The 20,343-nt window shown below is 42.3% G+C and overlaps 1 protein-coding gene across 1 annotated transcript in view; it reads right to left on the bottom strand.

Annotated features, from left to right (window-relative positions):
* Positions 1 to 504: 504 nt before the first annotated feature.
* dntt (deoxynucleotidyltransferase, terminal) overlaps positions 505 to 20,343 on the bottom strand; it is a gene marked incomplete at both ends in the record, with an annotated part of 103,880 nt that continues 84,041 nt past the window's right edge. Inside the window, one exon of the mRNA XM_083988488.1 lies at positions 505 to 591. Within this exon, the coding sequence (XP_083844614.1) occupies positions 505 to 591 (87 nt within the window). The remainder of the gene's footprint in view (positions 592 to 20,343) is intronic.

Genomic DNA, 20,343 nt, shown 5'->3' with positions numbered 1-20,343 from the left:
CAGCCTCACGCTGCGCACTTTCCTGCCAGGAGGAGGGTGATTATAACATTTTGCTCAACAAAAGCTGCCCTCCCCCTCGCTTCTCCCTCCATTTCCTGTCTTCTTCATCACCACCCTCCCTCTCTCCCTCTGTGGTCACCCCTTCCCTCTGTGCTCCCCCCCTCCTCCCCCCTCATGTACCTCACCCCAGGCGATGCGTACTCTGACTGATTTGTCTTTGTGTCCTGCCGATGATTACAACACTTACAGACAGGCAAGACATGAATGGTAAAGGAGGGTGTTTACTCGCTAACAAAACAATAGAGAATAAGAAGAATTATGAATCATACAGCGGCATGTAATCCAGACAACAACAACAACAATAACGGCAACAACAACACAAAAAGTGTATAGAAATCAAAAGCTGTTTGAAAGTGAATCACAGGAGAGCTGCAGAACAGCAAGCAGATGGGATAAACACTGATGTACGCGGAGGGTATCATCCAGCCGGGGAGGAGCCGAGGCCTACGCATTTCTCTGCCAAGGCTCGATGTACTCGAGACCCAGATGGGCAAAGATGTCCTTTTCAGTCGTAGCTGCCAGGAACTCTTTCTAGAGAGAGGACAAACAAACAGAAAGTCATTGACTTGTGCAGAAATGTGCAGGAATTTGTCTCAGTGACGCCAGAGCAGATCCACAGATCCTAAACTTTGAGCTTGAACTGTTCCTGACAATGCTCAGGTCTTGTAATCACAGCCTCATGTTTGGACTTCTGTCTCCACTGCAAGCTGTCAATATCAATTTAGGATTTTATTTGCCCACTTTGTGCCAAGGCCCAAACATGCCGTGACTGTGCTGATTTACATTTGCTGGCCCACCTCCCTTCCAAACCCATAAACACTCTAACCTTGCTCTAAGTGATCGCACTCTTCAGCAGATGAGTATTTTCCCTGACAAATCTTGACAGGGCTATTAACTGCTGGCCCTCGACCAACGCCACGCGATGGGTTATGTCTCTATAGGAGTGGTGACGAGGCCTGACTCACCTTGGGAGTGAGACAGCCTGGAGAGAGAGAGGTCTGTGATTCTGACACATCCTGCCTTCAAGTGCTAAACTGGACCTGACACGTTGCTAAGAGATGGCAGAAAAACCAAGAGCACGTCAGCTCCCACTGCCAGCCGACGGCAGAGAGAACCGAGAGCAACTAGCAGGCAGCCAGGAGAGGGGAAAAACACTACAAGACACGTCTCCCTGTGTACGGGTTTGTTTTTTGTAATGCAAATGACAGGTTAGCCATGCGGCGGAGAGGTCTGTGTGCACGCTGCATGAGTCTCCGTTCACTGCTTTGAAGTCTAATTCTGGTTAGTGGATCTCAGTTAGTTAGATTTGGCAATAAATTGTCAAATTTATGGAGACATTGGACAATATATTAGATCTGAAAATGTAGCCGAAAAAATTAGGGCTTTGTCAAAACATCTTCATCACTTTATCTTGGAGTAATAATTGAAAATGAGCAAATTCAAAAGGTTTGTAAAAAGGAAAGGTGTTTCCTCTGTGAACTGTGGATTTTGGGTAAGTAGATTAGAGGAATCTGGTTTCCCCAGGTAGACTTATGCACACTTCTAAAAAGACGATTAGAAACTTGGTTAACTGTAGACTGTGCAGGGCCAAAGAGCAGAGCGAGTGGGATGATGTTAGGAATGTGTCCTTGTATGTAGTGCAACTGAAACACAAACAAACAAAAAGCCTGCAGAGGTCGAAATAAGTTGGTTTCCCACTACTTTATGTTTGATATTGTATGGTCAATTCATGTGTCCTTGTATCCTGTCCTTCTCTGAGAAATACACAGCAGGAGAAAGGTCTGGAAACAGTCGCTTCTATCTGTGATACGCTTAAAATAAGAGGGATACTTTCAAAATAAAACCGAGGCAACTGGTGCATGCGTTTATGGATTTACACATTACAAATTACTAGAGTTTATGTAACCCTTTTTTTGTGTGACCATCCAGTTTATTTGTGAGCATAAACATGCTTACACCCTGGTTGTAATGATGGGCAACTATTACTGATCGATTCCAAAGAAAAAATATAAAATATGGTTCTTAGACAAAAGAAAAACATGTATTGTTTATTGAGATCTGAGGACTGAACCCTCATCTGGCTGCTTATCTTGCCCTCCTGTTGTACAGTCCTTACCTCAGGCCTGATAAAAAATGATGTCTCTAAATTCAAAAATCGATGTAGTACAGCAAAATGCCCCTTCTGATAAGCTGAGGAATGTAAGGTTACATCTGTTTCCATCACTCATCCTCTTGTCTCTTTTTATTTTATGCACACAATCACACTTAAGTGTTTTCATTATCTCTCTTTCACAAACAACTGCGTATTGTTGGTGAACAGTATTCATATTTGAGTGAAACAATCCCAAGGCTCATTAAGTGGTCCACTGCCGCCTGTATTCTTTCACTGTTCTCATAACCTGAGCCCATTTACTGCTCTAACCACTCCAAACACATGAAATGCAGACACACAGCGCCACAATTTATGGCGCTGTAAGCTTTACCCTATTAAACATTAATATGAAATATAAGATAAAGTGATAAAAAAAGAAGAGGTAGAAGGTGGAGGAGGAATTGAAGAAAAACAGGAGTGAAAGGAGAGCGCTGGACGAGGATGATGTGATTTGTTAGTGTAGCCACATTTCTCTTGTCTCCTACAGCGGCACATGGCCGGGCTTATTGCTCAGTGGAAACTCAGGAAACACAACTGAAGAGGAAAACACAGGGCACAGCTGCAATTCTCAACATTACCAATTTAGCCATTGTCCTGGATCAGGGCTAAAGCCCTCTCTCCGCTGCACTGTCCACTTTCCTCAATTCCTGCAATCCTTACATGCCCCCAGGGAGATGCTGCTTTATTTACTTAGCACAACTCAGTGTGGGCTCACTGAGAGATAAATCCACAAACCTTATGTACCTCCGAGTTCTGCCCTTTAGCCATTCACAGAGGAACTTACAGTTCAAATGGCAGAAGCGACTTTTATTCCAGAGCTTTGTGGTTTATCAAAAGGAGCTTAGAGTTTGGGAACAGAGCAGCGGTTAATTAGAAAGGCAGGTTATCAGTGTGAGACACTCAGGTTCTCAGTGACTGGCAGGCCATCAGCTCTACAAGCCAGAATGGGAGAGGTGTGTGTTACTGCGAGCCAGTGTCCTTGACTTAATAAGCCGCTAATCAGCTACATGTTTCTCTGTCCGCCGCGTAATGACATCCCTCATGGACGCGAACACATATCAGTTCCTGCAAAACATCTGCCCCTTCTCTGCTGCCCGTCATCCTCTCTCTGCCACCCGGCCCAACGCTTGATGGATGGAGCTGATGGACATGGCCGCCTGCCCGACTCCAGCCCGCCTCAAACGACACATCAAAGAGAGAGAGGGAGGCAGAGAGACAAAGAGGCGGAGGGACGACCTGGAAAGCTGCTCTGCCCGACCAGCCAGCCTGCCAGCAAAACGGTTGAAGGACGGAAGCATGAAGGAATCTCAATATCAAATCAGCATTTTTCAACACTGGGGAGATGAAACTCTCATAAACACAGGCATCATCTAGACTTTATATGTTTCAATCTGCCAACTCAAAGTCATCATCTCATTTAAGAATGGATAATATGATCTTTTAATTCATTTTGAGTTGAGTTAATGTCCTGCTGAGTTTATAAAAAAGAAAACAAAGTAATCAGATACACTGCATCATGCACACTGAAACTTAACACAGCTGTTTCTTTCTTCTGTATTTGTAAGAAAAGTCAAATGGTGAAGATTTTGCAGTGAAAGTCAAGACATTGATTTTAATGAAAGCCAGACTGACCTCGATGAGGGGTCATGTCAGTGGGCAGATAGAGTTCACGGTGTTCTTTAGAAATTGTGTTTATTTCCCCAAGGCTGGCCCAAGATGACTGTCAATACTGTGATACCCATGAGCCTTTGTGCTGCAGCTGATGAGCAGAAGAGACCAGTGTTTACTGTATGAATCAGAACTGTCAGATCAGCCTGGCTGGCGAGTTGCTGCGTCTCTGGATGTCTTTCAGGGAGCACATGAGAGCAAGTTACCCTAACCCCACGCTCAACGGCCAATCACAACAAAAGTCTCAGGCCCTACCAACCCGACCCAGACGCTGTAGACTTCTTCAGCTCGTTTTTAATTGTAGTGTAGCCTCATCTCAGATCAATCAAACCACAGCAGGCAGCTTCTGAGAGAGCAACTATGCTACATATCCAGCACCAAACACAAGACAAAGTTACCAAACTAGTTAATGAACACAACAGCTAAAGTGTCAAATGTTTAAAGCAAGACTCCGTCTCATAACGTTCCGTTATTATCTCATAGTGTGGTGAATGTGCAGGTCACAACTTGTCCACGAGAGCATTTGGAGTTGTTGGATTGTGTTTTTGATGTGTTTGATGAGGGAAACCAAGAAATCCCATTAGCCTCCGTAGTGTAGCTCTGAGCAGCTCGCGGCTCTGCTCCACCGTCCTAAAAATAGCTTGCACTGACAATTAAAGGTAACAAACCTACTCCTAAAACTATAGGGATTATGGCAATGGGCCAATTTGCCAAAAATATTGAACTATCCCTTTAACTCCCAGGAAGGTGGAGTTAAAAGGGGCTTGAGCTGCATTTAGAAAACCAACACAGGATGCGTTCAGGAATAGTCGTAGGTTGTTTGAATTTTGAAAAGTCTGGCCAAAATCAACTCAAAATTTTGAAACACAATGTTGATGTGAAAACAATTCATGTCCACATTTGCAGAGACCTTCACAAACATCGCTTCTTCTTCTTCTTCACCCTCTTTTCAGTTGGTAAACAACAAACAGCTGGCACAGAGTGGGAGAGACAACCTAGCACATTAATGACAGCAGCTGTGCTGTACCATGGGCTATATGGAGTTTAAAGTGCGTGATCACGGAGAATGTTACAGATGACAGGTTGTCCTCTGCACCGAAGTGGGACCCGCCCTCGCCGGGCTGATGTCGTTGTTGTGAAAAAGCTTTGTTTTCCCTGAACGCTCAGAAATAAAGTCAGATTTCTGGAGGCCTTTTTGAAAAAGTTTACAGTACATGCACTTTCACATTTGTCCTGCTTATTGTGGTCTATCACTAAATGTAGGATTCATGATCACCATGACTCCGAAGTTATAATGCAGCTTTGTGTCTGCCCAACTTTCACAGCAACTACATTCGAGGATGAAAACATGAATTATCCAAAGCTTGCTGAATCAAATAGTAAAAAATCTGTTACGACAGATGCTTAAAATATTTTACAGAGCAGATTATAATGAACAAACACGACGCCCATGGACAAACACAGATGGAGGTTTAACTCTGATCTTGGTGTTTACACAGATTTGTTGTAGACTGTTACTGCATGTCCACAAGCTAATGCATGTACTTCAAAGTTAGAAATAATGAAATAATGTGAGATGAATTATCTTAACACAGAAAGCCTACGTATCAGACAGAGAGAAATATGTTTAGAGACGCAGAGGGACAAAAAGAACACAGAAGTCTGTTCAGGGAACCAAGTGAAAGGTCACACAGAGCAGTATGCAAACACAACCTGAAATCCATGCAAATCTACTCAGACAAACTCACTGGTAGGAAAATGTACCTGGACAAGAAAAAACCTCAGTAAAATGGCTCTTATATCACTGTCTGCTCGGCTACATAAGCAACGACCCCGTATCAAGAGCACAAGTGCTGAGGTCAAACTAAATGGCAGACGCACATAAAGCTTTCAAAGGCATCCATTTAAATCTACTTTATTTTCACAGGTCTAATGGTGGGAGGAACATATTCTTAGCTGAAGCACTTTGTGTCGGAGACAGCAGCCTTTACCTGAGGAGCCCCGGGTACACCTATGTTTTTTTTTTTCTCCACACAAATTTCAGGTTATCAAATCAGCTAATGTTCTGCTTCCCTTTATTTTTTTCATTTGGACTCTCTTCCTCTCATTGACAGTTAGAAACAGATTACTTTATTGTCAGGAGATCAAGAAAAAAAATCTTTTGATTGCCTCTAAGTTAATTTGTCTTTATTGCGGCACACAGGAAAGGGCTGACAGGGGCAGAAAAAGTGGGAAGTCAATTATGCCCCTGTGTCTTCCTCCTGTAACGATCCGCCGTACGCCCACGCTTCCCCCTGTGCTCCAGCCTGCGAGAGCTCAGTTCACAGGACAGCTTGAGCAACCAGAGAGGGCACAGACACCTCGCTAATCACACCAGCAATTAGTGCAAGCATCATAAAGCACCGCAGCCTATAAAACAGCTATTGAGTTTAGTGTTATCGTCATTACCTATCCTTCCTCGGCTTGCTAATCAGCCCGTGCACTGGGCAGAGAGGCAGAAGGGTAGCAAATAATGAATTCCTAATCAGAAAGAATGGGATCCTCACTTGACATCCCTGGTGTTATGGCTCTCTGCTCCTGTGGAGGGGTAAACATTTGCAAATCAAAGTTATTCAGTTGATTAGGCTGCCCAAAGGTAATGAACAGAGACAGCGCAGAGTCAGAGAGTGTAATAAAAGTTTTTCCAGGGTCCTTATATTGTTGTCAAAGCAGAACTTTGACACCTAGAGAAATTACCACTTTGTTCTGTTGTGGTACAGTTGTTTCCTGCTCAGCATGAATGTCAAGAAGCTATAATTTGTTGGCAAATTAAAAGTTCACACTTTTTAAAGTTGCTATTTGATATATTTCAAACACTGAAGTTGTTTTACTGTTTTAATAACAGGGCTTTTTCTCAGCAAGTCGCCCAAACTTAACAACCATACAAGCATTTAAATAAACCATATAATATCCGATAGAGCCCATAGGGAGAGTTTTCTGAATTAGCAACCCTACGACAGCAGGAAATATCTATCACCGATAAGCTGTTGAAAAATAGAGAACTTTAAAAATTGCACTTTTAAAATAACTCTTTTATGATGTGACAGTGTTGTGCAGAGGCTTAGAGACTTTTCAGAACTAAACAACAGCTTAAAGTCCAGGGAGTGATGATTATCTTTTCAGTCAAAGTAAGTACTCTGGTAAAAACCCTCAGCTGAGGCTACAGAGGAACTGTGGGCATGGTTAAAAGCAATAACGCTGACAATCAGTTAGGCCTTGAAACTGTGTGTGTGTGTAAGATGAACATGTTTACAGATGAGAGCAGCCATGTGTGTCTCACACCTCGTGGCTGCGTCTCCAGAGAGATTCAATGCCTTGAATTTTTCGATATTTGAAACGCATGTTCCCAGCAAAGGTAGACAAGGAAAACATCTGATGGTGATATCAACAACGTAACAGCATAACTTCTTCTATAACTGTATGTGGAGACAGTGAAGGTTTCATGTACAGTACTACATGGTCATGGCAGAAATCAAGAGCAGGCCAAAATGATATGATGTCAATAATTAAAGAGGTGAAGAGGCAACATTTCATCAGTGAGCTCTGTGTCTGTGTGTTTGGCTCTGAACAAGGGCAAATGTGGTTAATAAGGTTTATAATGAAAGGAAATCAAACACTTGGGTATTCATAGCAATATGCAGCATAGAGAGATGAAGCCGCAGCAGCAACACAGCAGGTCAGTGACCACCATGCACACAATAATGCAGGCCGTGCATGCGAGCGTTAGAGAGAGGAACCAACAGTGGACTCACGCATTTAAAGTCCAACGATAGACTCATGACTCATACATGCGCTCCAGCCTCCTCTCTATGCAGAAAATGTCATTCGATCAATGGGTAAGGTCAACACAGATGTGATATTTACTAAGATAATTAAGTTGGATCACTTCGGCATTGTTAAGCAGACCTGTGCAGCCAAAATCCGTTTAACTACACAAGACTGTTGTTGGCACCATACTCCATAATGTAGATGGATTTAGTATATGGAACTTGAAGGGCCAGCTCAATAGCTAATCACAAATGTTCATAACAGAATGACTGGTGTTAAATTATAGCAGTTTCACAATTATCAGTCAAATGCGACATTATGAGTCAGAGCTTCCCCATCAGCTGTTACTCATAGCTATTTAGAAAAATCTCTTTGAAATGGCTGAGAAGTTAGCGTGCAGTCTCAATGGGCCACTGTTTGTCACTAGGTCAGCTGACTTTCAGTAGAAACATGTAAATGAGAACGACTTTACCAGCACTGAGTAGACGGTGAGTGTATGTGAGCAGACAGGAGCAGACCGAGAAAACGCTACAGCCTGATGACTGTTGTTTACAGCACAACAGCTTTCAATTACATCCTCAGTTTCACCAATCGACCTACACAATACTGTGTTTTTGTGTAGTGTTGTCTTCCTCGGTCTGGTATGTCAAGTAACTTATTATGGTTAAAGGGATAGTTCAACATTTTGAGATATGAGATATGAGATAATAAAGGAATGTTACGAGCAGCGCAGGAATTTCACGAGGGTGGCCCTCGTGCCCGTCCGATTTGGCCTTGTGCCCTTGAAAAAAATATCTGCCCTAAGGCCACAGTGGCCTTGATGCCCCACCCGCACTGCCCCGGTTGATTTTGCGGTTTTCTCCTTTGCCTCTTTCCTATCAACACGGCTTTGACACCTGCGTCTTTGAAGAAAAAACAATGCGGATTTTGATGCCATTCTGGCAGCAGCATCGTCAGAGGTGGGTTTGATTCAAGCCTGGCATAAACCGCTCAGGCGGGCTATAACGACAGTTTGACGACCAATCGATCACCGGCCAACCAGGTGACTTCATCAAATACCCCCCACTCGCCGAACCAATCATGTGGCTGGAAAAGAGCTAAGCCACAACATGTCAACACGTGCTAGTGTTTGGGCTGCTACAGCCGTGTGCGTCAGCAGAGGGACACCGCCGGTAAAAAATAGAAAAAATAAAAAAAAGAGTTTTGCCTCGGAAGAAAATGTGAAGGAGTCAAGGAGAACTCGGATGGCTGACCGTGAAAAGATGCGTGGTGCGTGACGCTAAGCTTTCACAATGGAGCCAGACAGCTGGAGCGGACCGACGTACAACAGTATCATATTATGATACTGTTGTATAATGTATAATGTTCATCATTACATCTGTCATGTTCAATTTTTGACAGGAAAAAAAAAATCACAAAATAACCATCTGATAAATTCAAATCTCACTTGTGACAATAAGGGAATATTTAAGCTTGACCAAATGATGATATAAATTGATGTCGACTGATAGCCTATGAAAAAAAAATATCGTGATAGGATTTTTTCTCATATCGTCCAGTGCAATAGTGAACAAGTAAGATAGGAATTTCAAAACATAGCTGCATAGGACTGGACCCTTTTATGTATTAATTTAACATGTACCGGTAGTTAGTAAATTCATTAAAGACGTGGATTTAAAAATCATTGTTCTATTTTATGGCCTTGCTGCCCTGGCTTTTGGCCTTTGTGCCCTCAAAAAATTGACAACACGTAAGGCCAAGTGGCCCTGCCCCTAAAATGATGAAATTCCAGGCCTGGTTACGAGACATAGATGTTTTAGAGGTAAATGCAGAGACTGCTTGCCGAAAAACTGCCCCCGACAAGAACGTGCATCAACGGTTTTGCATGAATTTCAACAACTCCATCTCGTAATGTTGTTATTATCTCATAGCGTGGTGAATGTGCAGGTCACAACTTGTCCACGAGAGCGTTTTGGAGTTGTTGGATTGTGTATTTGATGAGTTTGATGAGGGAAACCATGAAATCCCATTAGCCTCCGTAGTGTAGCTCTGAGCAGCTCACGGCTCTGCTCCGCTGTTCTAAAAATAGCTTGCACCGACAATTAAAGGTAACGAACCTACTCCTAAATCCTGTGATCCTGTTGAACTATCCCTGTATATAAGCTAATGTATAGGCTACTTATTGTATGTATTGTATGTAAATATGAGAGTCAGCTTGTTAGCAGAGGTTTTGCTTTAAAGCTCATCAGAATGAACTAGTTTGGAAATTTTGTTTTCAGTATTAATTGTAAAAGATTATTCTGCTCAAAAAGCTATTTTTTTGTTTGTTTATTTGTTGGCATCCTTATTTCATTAGGCCATCACTTTGTGGAGTTCATCTCAGGAGTCCGCAGACATCTAGTGAACTCTAGTGACGCGTCAGATTGGCTGTTTGCCACAGTCGTATGAAGTTCTCTCTGATCTGCAGAGCCTGTAATTGTAGCTTGACTCGCCCTCATATGGACCCAAACAGAACACTATTCTGATGATAACAATAAATTAACTTTCTCTGCTCCACTGAAGCCCATAAATAATTAATTGGTTTGTTAAAGAGGAGCTGGTTTTGCATGACCAATTTGTTTCCTGCTCCAGACGGTGTGATCGGATGCTGCCACCTCAGCACTTCTTTCATTGGGTTCAATTAAAAGAGCACATTCGCAAAATATGAGCTTTGTTTGGGAATTTTCTCATTGATATGAACCTGAGTCATTTGTTAAGCCACACCACGGGAGAAGTGGCAAATCTTTGGATGTGGAAAGAATATGTTAACACCTGAAGATTGGAAGCTACAATTATTCAATCATACAGTACTGTAAAAGAACATTTGTGGGGACACAACAGCTCCTCCAAAACTCACAGGACTTTTTAATGCTGTCAACTGAATGGTTTTCTATCATCTGTATTTACATTTAAATAAAAATATGCACAGTGGCGGATCAAACATTAAAAGAAGGGGAACACGCTGATATTCAGTACACCTGAATTTCCTTTGGGATCAATAATATTAATAAGTCTAGAGCTAAACATTAAAATGTTGCTAATCCAATAATTTATCAGTACCGTTTAATAATGTGATAATAATCAAATAAAAATGAAAATTAAATTGTAATAATCTACTTCTCTGCATATTTTGATAACCTTATTGATATATATATATTTTTAGTTTAGTGTAGCCTACATGTGTGTCTCCTACTTTTGGTGCAGTCCAAGACTGTAATGCTCCAATACATTTAAAAGAAAATTATTATACTTTATACTTCACAACTTTTCTATTAAGTACTGTAGTTCTCACTTTTGGCCAGAGATTTTAGTCAGTGGGATAAATGTTGTGTTATTTTGAAAATCAGACTGTAAACTATTCATCACAGGAGAAAAACCAATGAAGGACAACTCCTACACTGTCAGTCAACAGCTCTAGTCACTTTGAATGCTGTTTATAACTTTGCTTTGTCACCTTCACCTTTCTCTGAGATCACCTTTTATGCCTCAGCATCATGGACATTACATCTCAATAACTCTTTGATGGGACTTTAACCTTTTACTTCAACTCAGTGGTGAAATTGTTAGATTTTGGTGAAAATATCACCAGATAAACAGGGATGTTATCGGAAACTAGCCTGAGTGGTAAAAGCAGAGAACTGTGAGGAGGTCATTTTAGTTCAACTTTAACTCGGGTTCTTCTCTCCTGCTTGATCTGTACTGTTTATATGTATAAGATTCCTGTTTTGGAAATACAGTAGTAGTCAGTAGGAGGAAAAGGAATGTAAAAATCTATACCTTTGGATTATAGACATACCATAATAATTTGTTCATGAGGCATCATCTCCAGCTCTCTGTTGACAAATTAAACAACTGTAGGCTTTTCTTATCTTTACATGAATAGGCATCTGTACACTTTCCTTTATCATCACTCAAACATTATCTCATTGCAGCAGAGATGAAACAGCACAGAGGTTCAATTCAATTAAATGTTTATTGAGGGAAATTACTAGGAAGAGAAGCATTAAGACCAAACAGTTCCCACCATGAGCAAACACTGGGCAACGACAGCTTGTGAGTGGGTCAAGGAAGAGAGAGAGGGGAGGGGAAAGGTAGGATAGTGGGCAGAGAGAGCGGGAGGTGGAGTAGAGTCAGAGGCTTCATCTGGACCCAGTGTGTCCAAAGAGTCTGTTCAAGCCAGCGGTTCTTCTTCCTGGCCCTCGTGTCCACCATCTCCTGGATGCAGCTCTTTACAGCATTCACCATGGTGACGATGTTGTTGTGGCCCATGGATGTCCTGGAGCTTCTGGGCTGAAGCAAAGACCTCTCATTCTGCCACTGTTCCAGCTGTCTTCAGGCCTTTTGCGGCCTCTTCTCTGATAGCTTGTTCTTGCTGGCCCGTCTGCTGTTCCTGGTCCCTGTGGGTTTTTCTTCACTGGTACTGAAGGAGCTTTTATCCTTGGCAGAAGTCCTCAGACTCTGGGCCTGCTGCAGCTTCTGAGTCTAGAGTTTCTGTAGAGGGAAGTTGAGCTTCTCCACCTCCCGAGCCTATGCAGAGTGGGACTGGACTTCTGCGTTGCAGGGAAGAAGCTTGATGACCTTTTTTCATCAGAGTGGCCTTTCCCTCTGCAGTTTGACTGAGAACCTTAAAGCCTTTTTACATACAGTAGCCTGTATCCTCTGGGTGATTCATGGTCTGTAGTTTGGCGGTGTGGATCTCCAGATCCTCATGAGCCCTCTTCAGCTGCAGTGTGAGCTCAGAGATGTCCTTCCTGATTTGGCGTCGGTCATGGTGCCATCCAGTTGTTTCTTTGGCTGAGCGTCCACACTTCTTCTCTCCTTCAGTTTCTTTGTTTCGCCGTTGTGGCTTCGACGGTGGTAGGGCAACTACTGGGTATTAAAACAACCAGCTGCTCACCACTGTTACAACTTTGAAGGTTCACCAACAGTTTAATGTCACACTGTTGTCATGGCAACCAAGTAAAACTGAGTTGAAAATTGAAAGGTTCCATATTTCATTGAATGAAGTTTGAAGATTAAGGGTCTCTGAGAGGACGGAGACCCAGAGGACTATATCCTAGCCTTCATTTAACAAATTCGTGAAAATATATCAAATTTAATACACCATCAAATAGTCAAAAGACAAATATAAACAATACTAAAATTCCAATAATATTAATAATGATAACGCTGATTCAAAAGAGTAGATTTGAACACTTAAAATGTGCAAGAGGTATAATACACTATCAGGGTGAACAGTCAGTCAGTTTGTGTGTTATTTTTATTTTCTTTCACGAACACACATCAAGAGATCCTAAAACTTACTGAAGCATGGGAACGTGTAGCAAAATGTGTTACCTCCTCACCAGTTTCATTTAAATAACCATATACTGTGCTGTCACATCAGAGTTGTAAGAGTTTTTGTGACAGAGAATCCTTTATAAAGGATTTTTGCTCTGAACTTTTCTCTCTATCACAAAACAGCCAGAGTGTGGTTGCTTAGAGCAGTCTGCTTTAAAAGGAAATGAACAGAAGAGATCTGATTTGTCATGACTCATGTCATGTCAGAGCCTACACTGGCTGATTAATGTATTCCTCCTAATCACACCCTGGTTCTAACACACTGTCACTGTGGACACAAGCTGACAAAAAAAAATAATTTGCCACATCCTCTGGACTGTACCATAGCAAAAATAGAGCCTGACATGAACCGTGGCTTCTAATATTTTCTTTGCCCTCTCATATTTCATCCAAACAAACCAGAGTTGTTGGTTTTGTGAAGAGAAAATGCAATACAGTACCTCTGCCCAGGACGGCTCTCATCTGTGAACAGTGTTTAGAATAACTCATGTACAACCTGTCATGAACTGGGCACAGGCTGAATCACCTTCATCTACTGACATCAATGTTTTTACATCAGACATTTAGATATTTCTATATTAAAAATACTGGCAGCCCTTCATGTGGTAGAGAAAACAGTTATGTTCTCTAAAGCTGCTTTCCTGAAACATGGACAATTTCAGAAGGGTTCAACTCAGCAGTCCACGTACATTCAGGGATCAGGTTTGTTCTGCAGGGTTAAAGAAGCCTGGAGCCGCTAAACTACTGAGCGGCTACAGATAGAGACATCTGTTGAGCTCAGTTTATTACAGTTTATACAAATGTTTTTGTAGTATTCAGCCCAAACACCTGTAAATATACTTTGATGTGTAAAATCTGTTCCACTTTAAGTCAGGCTCTGATTGCTTGGTTTGACCAATCTTAAAGAAAAATGGGTGAATAAAGTTCTTAACCAGAGCAAAACCTAACCGGATGAGCATCTGTAAAGCAAAACTTTTTCTTTCTTCAACTTTTTTTCTCTTGTAAAACCTCAACATAAAAGTTTTAAAACACATCTGATTACTTGCAATTTTCAATTCTCATAACAGTCATAACAGCATCATCAGGAAGTATAAAGCCTTAGGAAGGATGGATAACAGTGGGTGGAGATTAACTTGTTTTGACAAAATACACGCCTGGCTACCTTTATAGTATCTACCTCCGATAAAGAGAAGTACATAGCTACTCTCACTTTATGGCATTCTTTATCCTAAGAAAAACAAAATCATTTGTCCTGGCATGTTCCCTGAAACAATGTACAGAATGGTGGCAGCAGTAGTCAGAATGGGAGCAAAGGAGGAAGTCAGAGGATTTTAGGGAGCAACAAAGTTCAGGTAAGTAGGTGTTTGGGGTGAACTGACAGGTCAGCACCACTGTTAATAGCACTTTGCGTGTTAATGCACATTGTGTTTTGTTAGTTTCATAGACTTGTTGGATATTTCAGTGAGGTTAATCAGCTTTCAACTAAATGCAGTATGTGTAGTCAGCCCAGATTAAAGATTCAGTGTTTTAGATTTATATTAAACATCTCTAACTACAACATTACTTATCATTTACTTTATTTTCCCTAATTCTACCCATGGCTTACAGTATAGAGGAGACGACAGCACAGAGACCACAAGTTAAGCCTGAATCCGCCACATGACTCATTCAAGTGTCCCTGTAAATAAATCATGGGGCAAACTGAAACCAGAGTCTCGGACAGCAACAGCAACGACCGTGTCAATTCATGTTACACAACAGGCCGACATGGCCCAAAACCGGGCCTTCCTGAAACCTTCTGCCATTCACCTTCATCAATAATGGAGCAGGATTTGTCTCCTGAGTGAGCCGACACCCTTGTTCAGCCCTCTTCTCTCTCATTATATTTCTTCATATTCCTAGGACTCTCCCAGGTTCACAGAGTCAACTCATTTTCTTTCCCGCACACTCTAATTCCAGATAAATAGACAGCAGTTTGCAGGATTCAGTGGGAGGGGGGGGGGATAATAGCTTGCTATTGAATTCCATTTTTTTAGTCATGCAAAACACAGGCTCAATAGAATCTATAAATACTTCCCATCTTTTTTTTCCACCCATTAAGCGCTCGTAACAGGCACTGTGTGGGTGGATGGGAAGCTGGAGAAGTGGAGGCAGAGGTGCAGTGGGTGAGGTGGCAGCGGTGAATCGGGTGACATCGAGGAAAGAGGGGGCGGTAGAATTCAAGTACAGTGAGTGAACAGGTAATATTCATGCAATTATCCTGAATGTACCTCTTTTAGACATTTTCCACATCCATCACTCTTCTTTCCCCCTTAATTCCCCTTAATTTCAGTCTATTTTTCAACAGCTCCACATCCCCTCCTCTATCATTACCCCCCTTCTGCCAGGCAATAGCTGTCAATATGATTTATCATTGATGCTAACTGATGTAGTTGTCCCACTGTGAAGGCTGATTAGATGACCATCCTGCTGACACAGCCTCGTCAGGGATAACAGTCTGTGGGAAAGGCAGCAGAGCCACCCTGTCTCTTTCCCTCTCTTCATGTGTCTCTATCAGTCAGTCACTCCCCCTTGTTTTATTGTCACGACTGTTTGTCTTCCCTTAGCACGTTCCCACATCAAGCATCACATGCCAACCTCTGAAAGCTTCACTAAGCAGCTATTGCATGGAAAAATATAGTTCTCCTGTCAACTTCAATTACAATTCAATTACAAGAGATTTTTTTTATATCCCCTCCTCCCTGTGATACTGTATTTAGCCCCTAGTTTCCCCATGAACAAAGGCAGGAACAAAAAACATTCTACACCTACAGTACATGGCACTGTGTCATGTAGCATCACATGTTAGCAGTTCACTAATGCTTCTGAAACCAGCATGTACAGTAGCATCCTGACAGTGGTGTTTAGCTCGAAGCACTGCTGTGCCAAAGTACAGCAGGCTCACAGAGCTGCTAGCACGGCTGCACACTCTTTGTGGTTGTGAACAGCATGAGTGATGGAGCGCCACAATTTACTCCAATCAAACACCATTTTACTCCTGTATTAAAAATGCAACAAAAGACATGGGAAACTCAGAGAAAGAAAGATGGAGTATCTGACTATCATTTTACAAATGAATTAGAATAAAACCAAAGCATTTATTAACTGGCTCTGTGACACCAGGTTTCCTTCAGCACTATGCAGCACTATTATTGCAGCAGCCCTCCCACTCCACACTCCCCAGCGATTCCTATAAAAGTCCCTTAATTGTTTCTCTGACCTCTACTTGGAATGACCCAGTCACATGGCAACTGTATCCTGAAATGAATGTCCATATTTGCATGTTCAGTTGTCATGGGGGCGTCGTTACTTGCAGGGTGGGAACAGGGATAGGCAGGGCAGAAGCAGAGGGCAGAAGCAGGGTTCTCACACATTTGTGCTCATAATTATCTTTCCAATGGCTGCAGCATCACGTGGAAAGACATGGAAAACTGATTTTAAAGGTCTTATATTATTTAAAGTGCTATTTCAATGACTTATTTGATTATAAAGCAAGTCTAGATTATATATACTGTATATTTATACTGTAAAAGTATAAACCTCAGTCCACAGTGAAAAGCAAACAGAAGGTAATCAGAAACTGTACCCTAAAACCATCCATCAAGACTTTAATGACTTTGTGATGTCACAACAAAGCAGTCACCAAGCCCATAGACTGTAAAAAGAATGGACGTAGCACCCGTGACGTCACCCATTGGTTTGGGGGAGTCTGTTTTGTGCCGCTACTACGGGGGTTTGAACCGCGCCATGTTGGATTTTACTTGCCATATTTGGAGAGGTGCGGCGGTTGGCCGGCCGAGAACCCGCCCACTGGCCTCGAAGCAGCGGTCTCCGGACCTGTCACTCAACGTTTCCGCGCCCTAATTGGCCAGAATTTTAAACCTAATAACAGTAAAACGGTAGAGTTTTTAAAAAAAATTCACCCCCCTCAGAGTGTGTGCGGGAGTAGAAACTATCGGTTGAGACCAAAAAAATAAAATGTACCAGGCTGTAAATATGATTTTTTAAGCTGTAAAGTTGGCTATTTTAACATGGGGCTCAATTGGAGTTGCTCCCTTCTGGAGCCATCCCCCAGAGGAAGCCGAGGGGATTGCAGTTTTTTGAACGCGGAAGTGAGCTTCACTTCTCAGACCGACAACTGCCCCCTTGAAGAACAGAAAAAAAAACAGGGTTTCACCATCTCTCATCTCTGTCAGTCAGCCCCTCCACCTGCCACCATTTATTTATTTATTGAAGTAAATGTGGTGATTTTTGTACGTATAGAGCCCCGAGGTAGCGCTGCTCTTCTGTCCAACACACACCTGAAGCTTCACTTTTCATTCAAATAAACTAATGTGACTGCCAAAATTGTTAGATTTGATCAACGAGACTAGCATTTATCTTCTAAAAATTATTTAACCAGCCGGCGGTAAACCTCTAAAAACCTGTGGGTAAGTTGCTCGGCTCGTTGACCGGCCGATGAGCTCTGCTCGCCGGATGCTGCCTGTGTGACGGCTGGTGCCGCGCGGCTGCTCCCACAGTGGCTCTACATTTCTCCAAAAACATCGGCAAATCTACTTACAGCCGTAAACTGATCACAGATTGGTAATCTAAACTGTCACTTTCTTGCATGAAAAAATATTAAAACTTAAAGGGATAGTTCACCCTAGAATGATATTTCGCTCATTATCTACTCACCCTCATGTTGACTAAGGGCTGGAAGAATTTCCAGAGTCCACCGTCCCTTCTCTGAGTTACAGGGGGTCTTGGCGTCGCAGTGCATTTCAATGCAACGGTTGCAAAGGGACACCAGAGCTCTTCGTAAAAAAACACACACAAAAAAACATCCAAATACCTCCATGATGCTCGTATGTAATGTCCGTCTTGTGCTGAAGCCCTAAATTGCGTAATTGTCCCGAAAAAAATTAAATAAGTCTATATTTTAAGCTTGTTTGTAGCGGAAGCTTCTCGAAGCTCCTCTTCCTGGTCCGTCCAAATCTCGCGTGATTCGCAGTAACCGCACTGACGCCGGCGCAAATCACGCGAGATTTGGACGGACCAGGAAGAGAAGCTTCGAGAAATTTGGGATTTATCATACCAAAACCTGACGGGAAAAAGTGCGGACATTTACACCCATTTTGACCCTGGCGTACCGTGATTTACACCTTTTTTGAGGAACAGGAGGAATTGGCGACACCGTTGCTGAGTCAGAGAACTGCAGTGTGAGAGGGAGAGAGGAGCGCGGAGTACATTTAGAAGAGCACAGTAGGATTTTTTTGAAGTAACTGTGGTAGTGGTGGACCATTGCTGCTGACAATCCAACCCGCTCTATAATAACACTAGGCTCTATGTTAATTGATAAACAGAGCGGATTGAGGATTTTGCTGTTTTGCTTTTACACACTATAGTGTGACGTCTGACAAGGATCAAACCCGCCAAGTTTAAAAACACACCGGCAGCAGCGCACACTGATCTAATCTTCCGCTTCTTTCCCCCGCCCTCCGCCCGTTGTCACTTTGTTGTCACTTTGTTGTCACTTTGTTGTCACTTTGTAGCCGCTCCACAGAGCGCACATGGCTAATTAATATGCACGTGCTGACCATATATGGCGTTCTGGGGGTGGAGTAATAGGTGTGTTCACCGTGTGCACCATTCTTGGGTCAGGTGTGATGTATCAAAGGGAAATTGCGGAGAGTTGTGCGTACGCACAGTTTGATTGATCTGAAAAAGGTGTAAATATTTTGGGTGTACGCCATTTTCGTCTTTTCACCGTACGCAAAAATTTAGTAGCAGTTTTACACCCTCTTTGATAAATGAGGCCCCATGTGTTGTGAACATTTGAGGCATTCCTCCAGAGTGCAACTATTGAAAGGATCATGGCCACCTATAAATTGAGAATAATCTTAAGTGAAGATGACATAAGGAAACTGTCACTGTACGAAAGTGTGACTAGGTCATGGTAATATCTTGCAGTGCCCCCGACAGGTTACCTGTGATACTGTCTCTTTAAGAAATGTTTTCCTTTTTACTCAGGCATAGTTCAGTCAGCTATAGAGGGGCCTAATCCCACATGTTGCCTATTGGAGTCAGTTTGACTCTCCACCTGACAGAGTTAAGAGCCTGTATGCGTTCGTGAAGAATGTAAGTTGTATTTCATTATCATTTAATGGATAATCTGCATATATTTATGTTATTTGGCATTGTTCCAGTAATTCCTGTAGTCTGATAAAATTTATGTGAGATATTTTGCCCTAAACTGTAATTTATTTATGTGTGCTAGCCTTAGCTTATGTGTGCTAGCCTTAGCTTATGCATGTTAGCTACAGTTTGTGCGTTAGCGTGCTAGCTACAGCTCAGGTGTGTTAGATACATGTTATGTATCAGGTTATTGGTAATTATAAGTCGGTTTACAAATTCCTGATATTCTTTTCCTTTATTATTCTGTTTCAGCAACCATACATACATATACCTACCTGTACTCTGTGTTGGGACTTTGAATAAACGTTGATAAACGTACACCTGCCTGCCGTGTCCTTACCGACACCCCACAGTAGATAGTTAAATCCTTCGTCCAGATCCAGCCATCTACCTCATCCTACTAACAGTCCTTCACAGTCACTGAATAACAAACTAGAAACACTTGAAGAGCTGAGGATGAAAGTAAAAGAAAAATGCCAGCTGCAAGATGACTTCAAACTTCAGTACGAAGACACTAAATTCCATAATTCTCCCTTCACCAACCTTGATGACATAGAAGACCTACCTGATGAAAGAGCCACTATGAAGGTCATTCCATTGTTGACACTCGACATGTTCCCCATCTTTGACACCCAAACTGGTGCCTCAGGAAATTTCAAGATTCCATCCATTGAGAGTCCATCCACCACCCCTCACCCTTCATCTTCAGCAACAATAAGAAAAGAACAGTTTCCAGATCCTTTTGACATTCCTAACTTCCCAGTTGAGGTGGAACACGAACTGAGACAGGCTAATGCTGCATATCTACAGGACCAAAGATGCCTGAATCCACCAAGACATATGAAGCATTTAATTTATCAGACGCTTGCTGAAGAGATCTTCAAATATGAGGCGTATCCAAAAGAACCACAAATGTATGCTGTGGCTTTAGCGCTCATACGCAAGCATCCCTGCCTGACAGAACGAGGCTCTGGAGATGGATGCTCTGGATGGAAAAATAATTTGGTCTTCAAAATGAACAACTTCTGCACTAAAATGAGAAAAATAGGATGTTTGGAGGT

Source organism: Trachurus trachurus, assembly GCF_905171665.1.
Source record: "Trachurus trachurus genome assembly, chromosome: 15".
NCBI lineage: Eukaryota > Metazoa > Chordata > Actinopteri > Carangiformes > Carangidae > Trachurus > Trachurus trachurus.
This window is presented reverse-complemented; position numbering and strand designations above follow the sequence as displayed.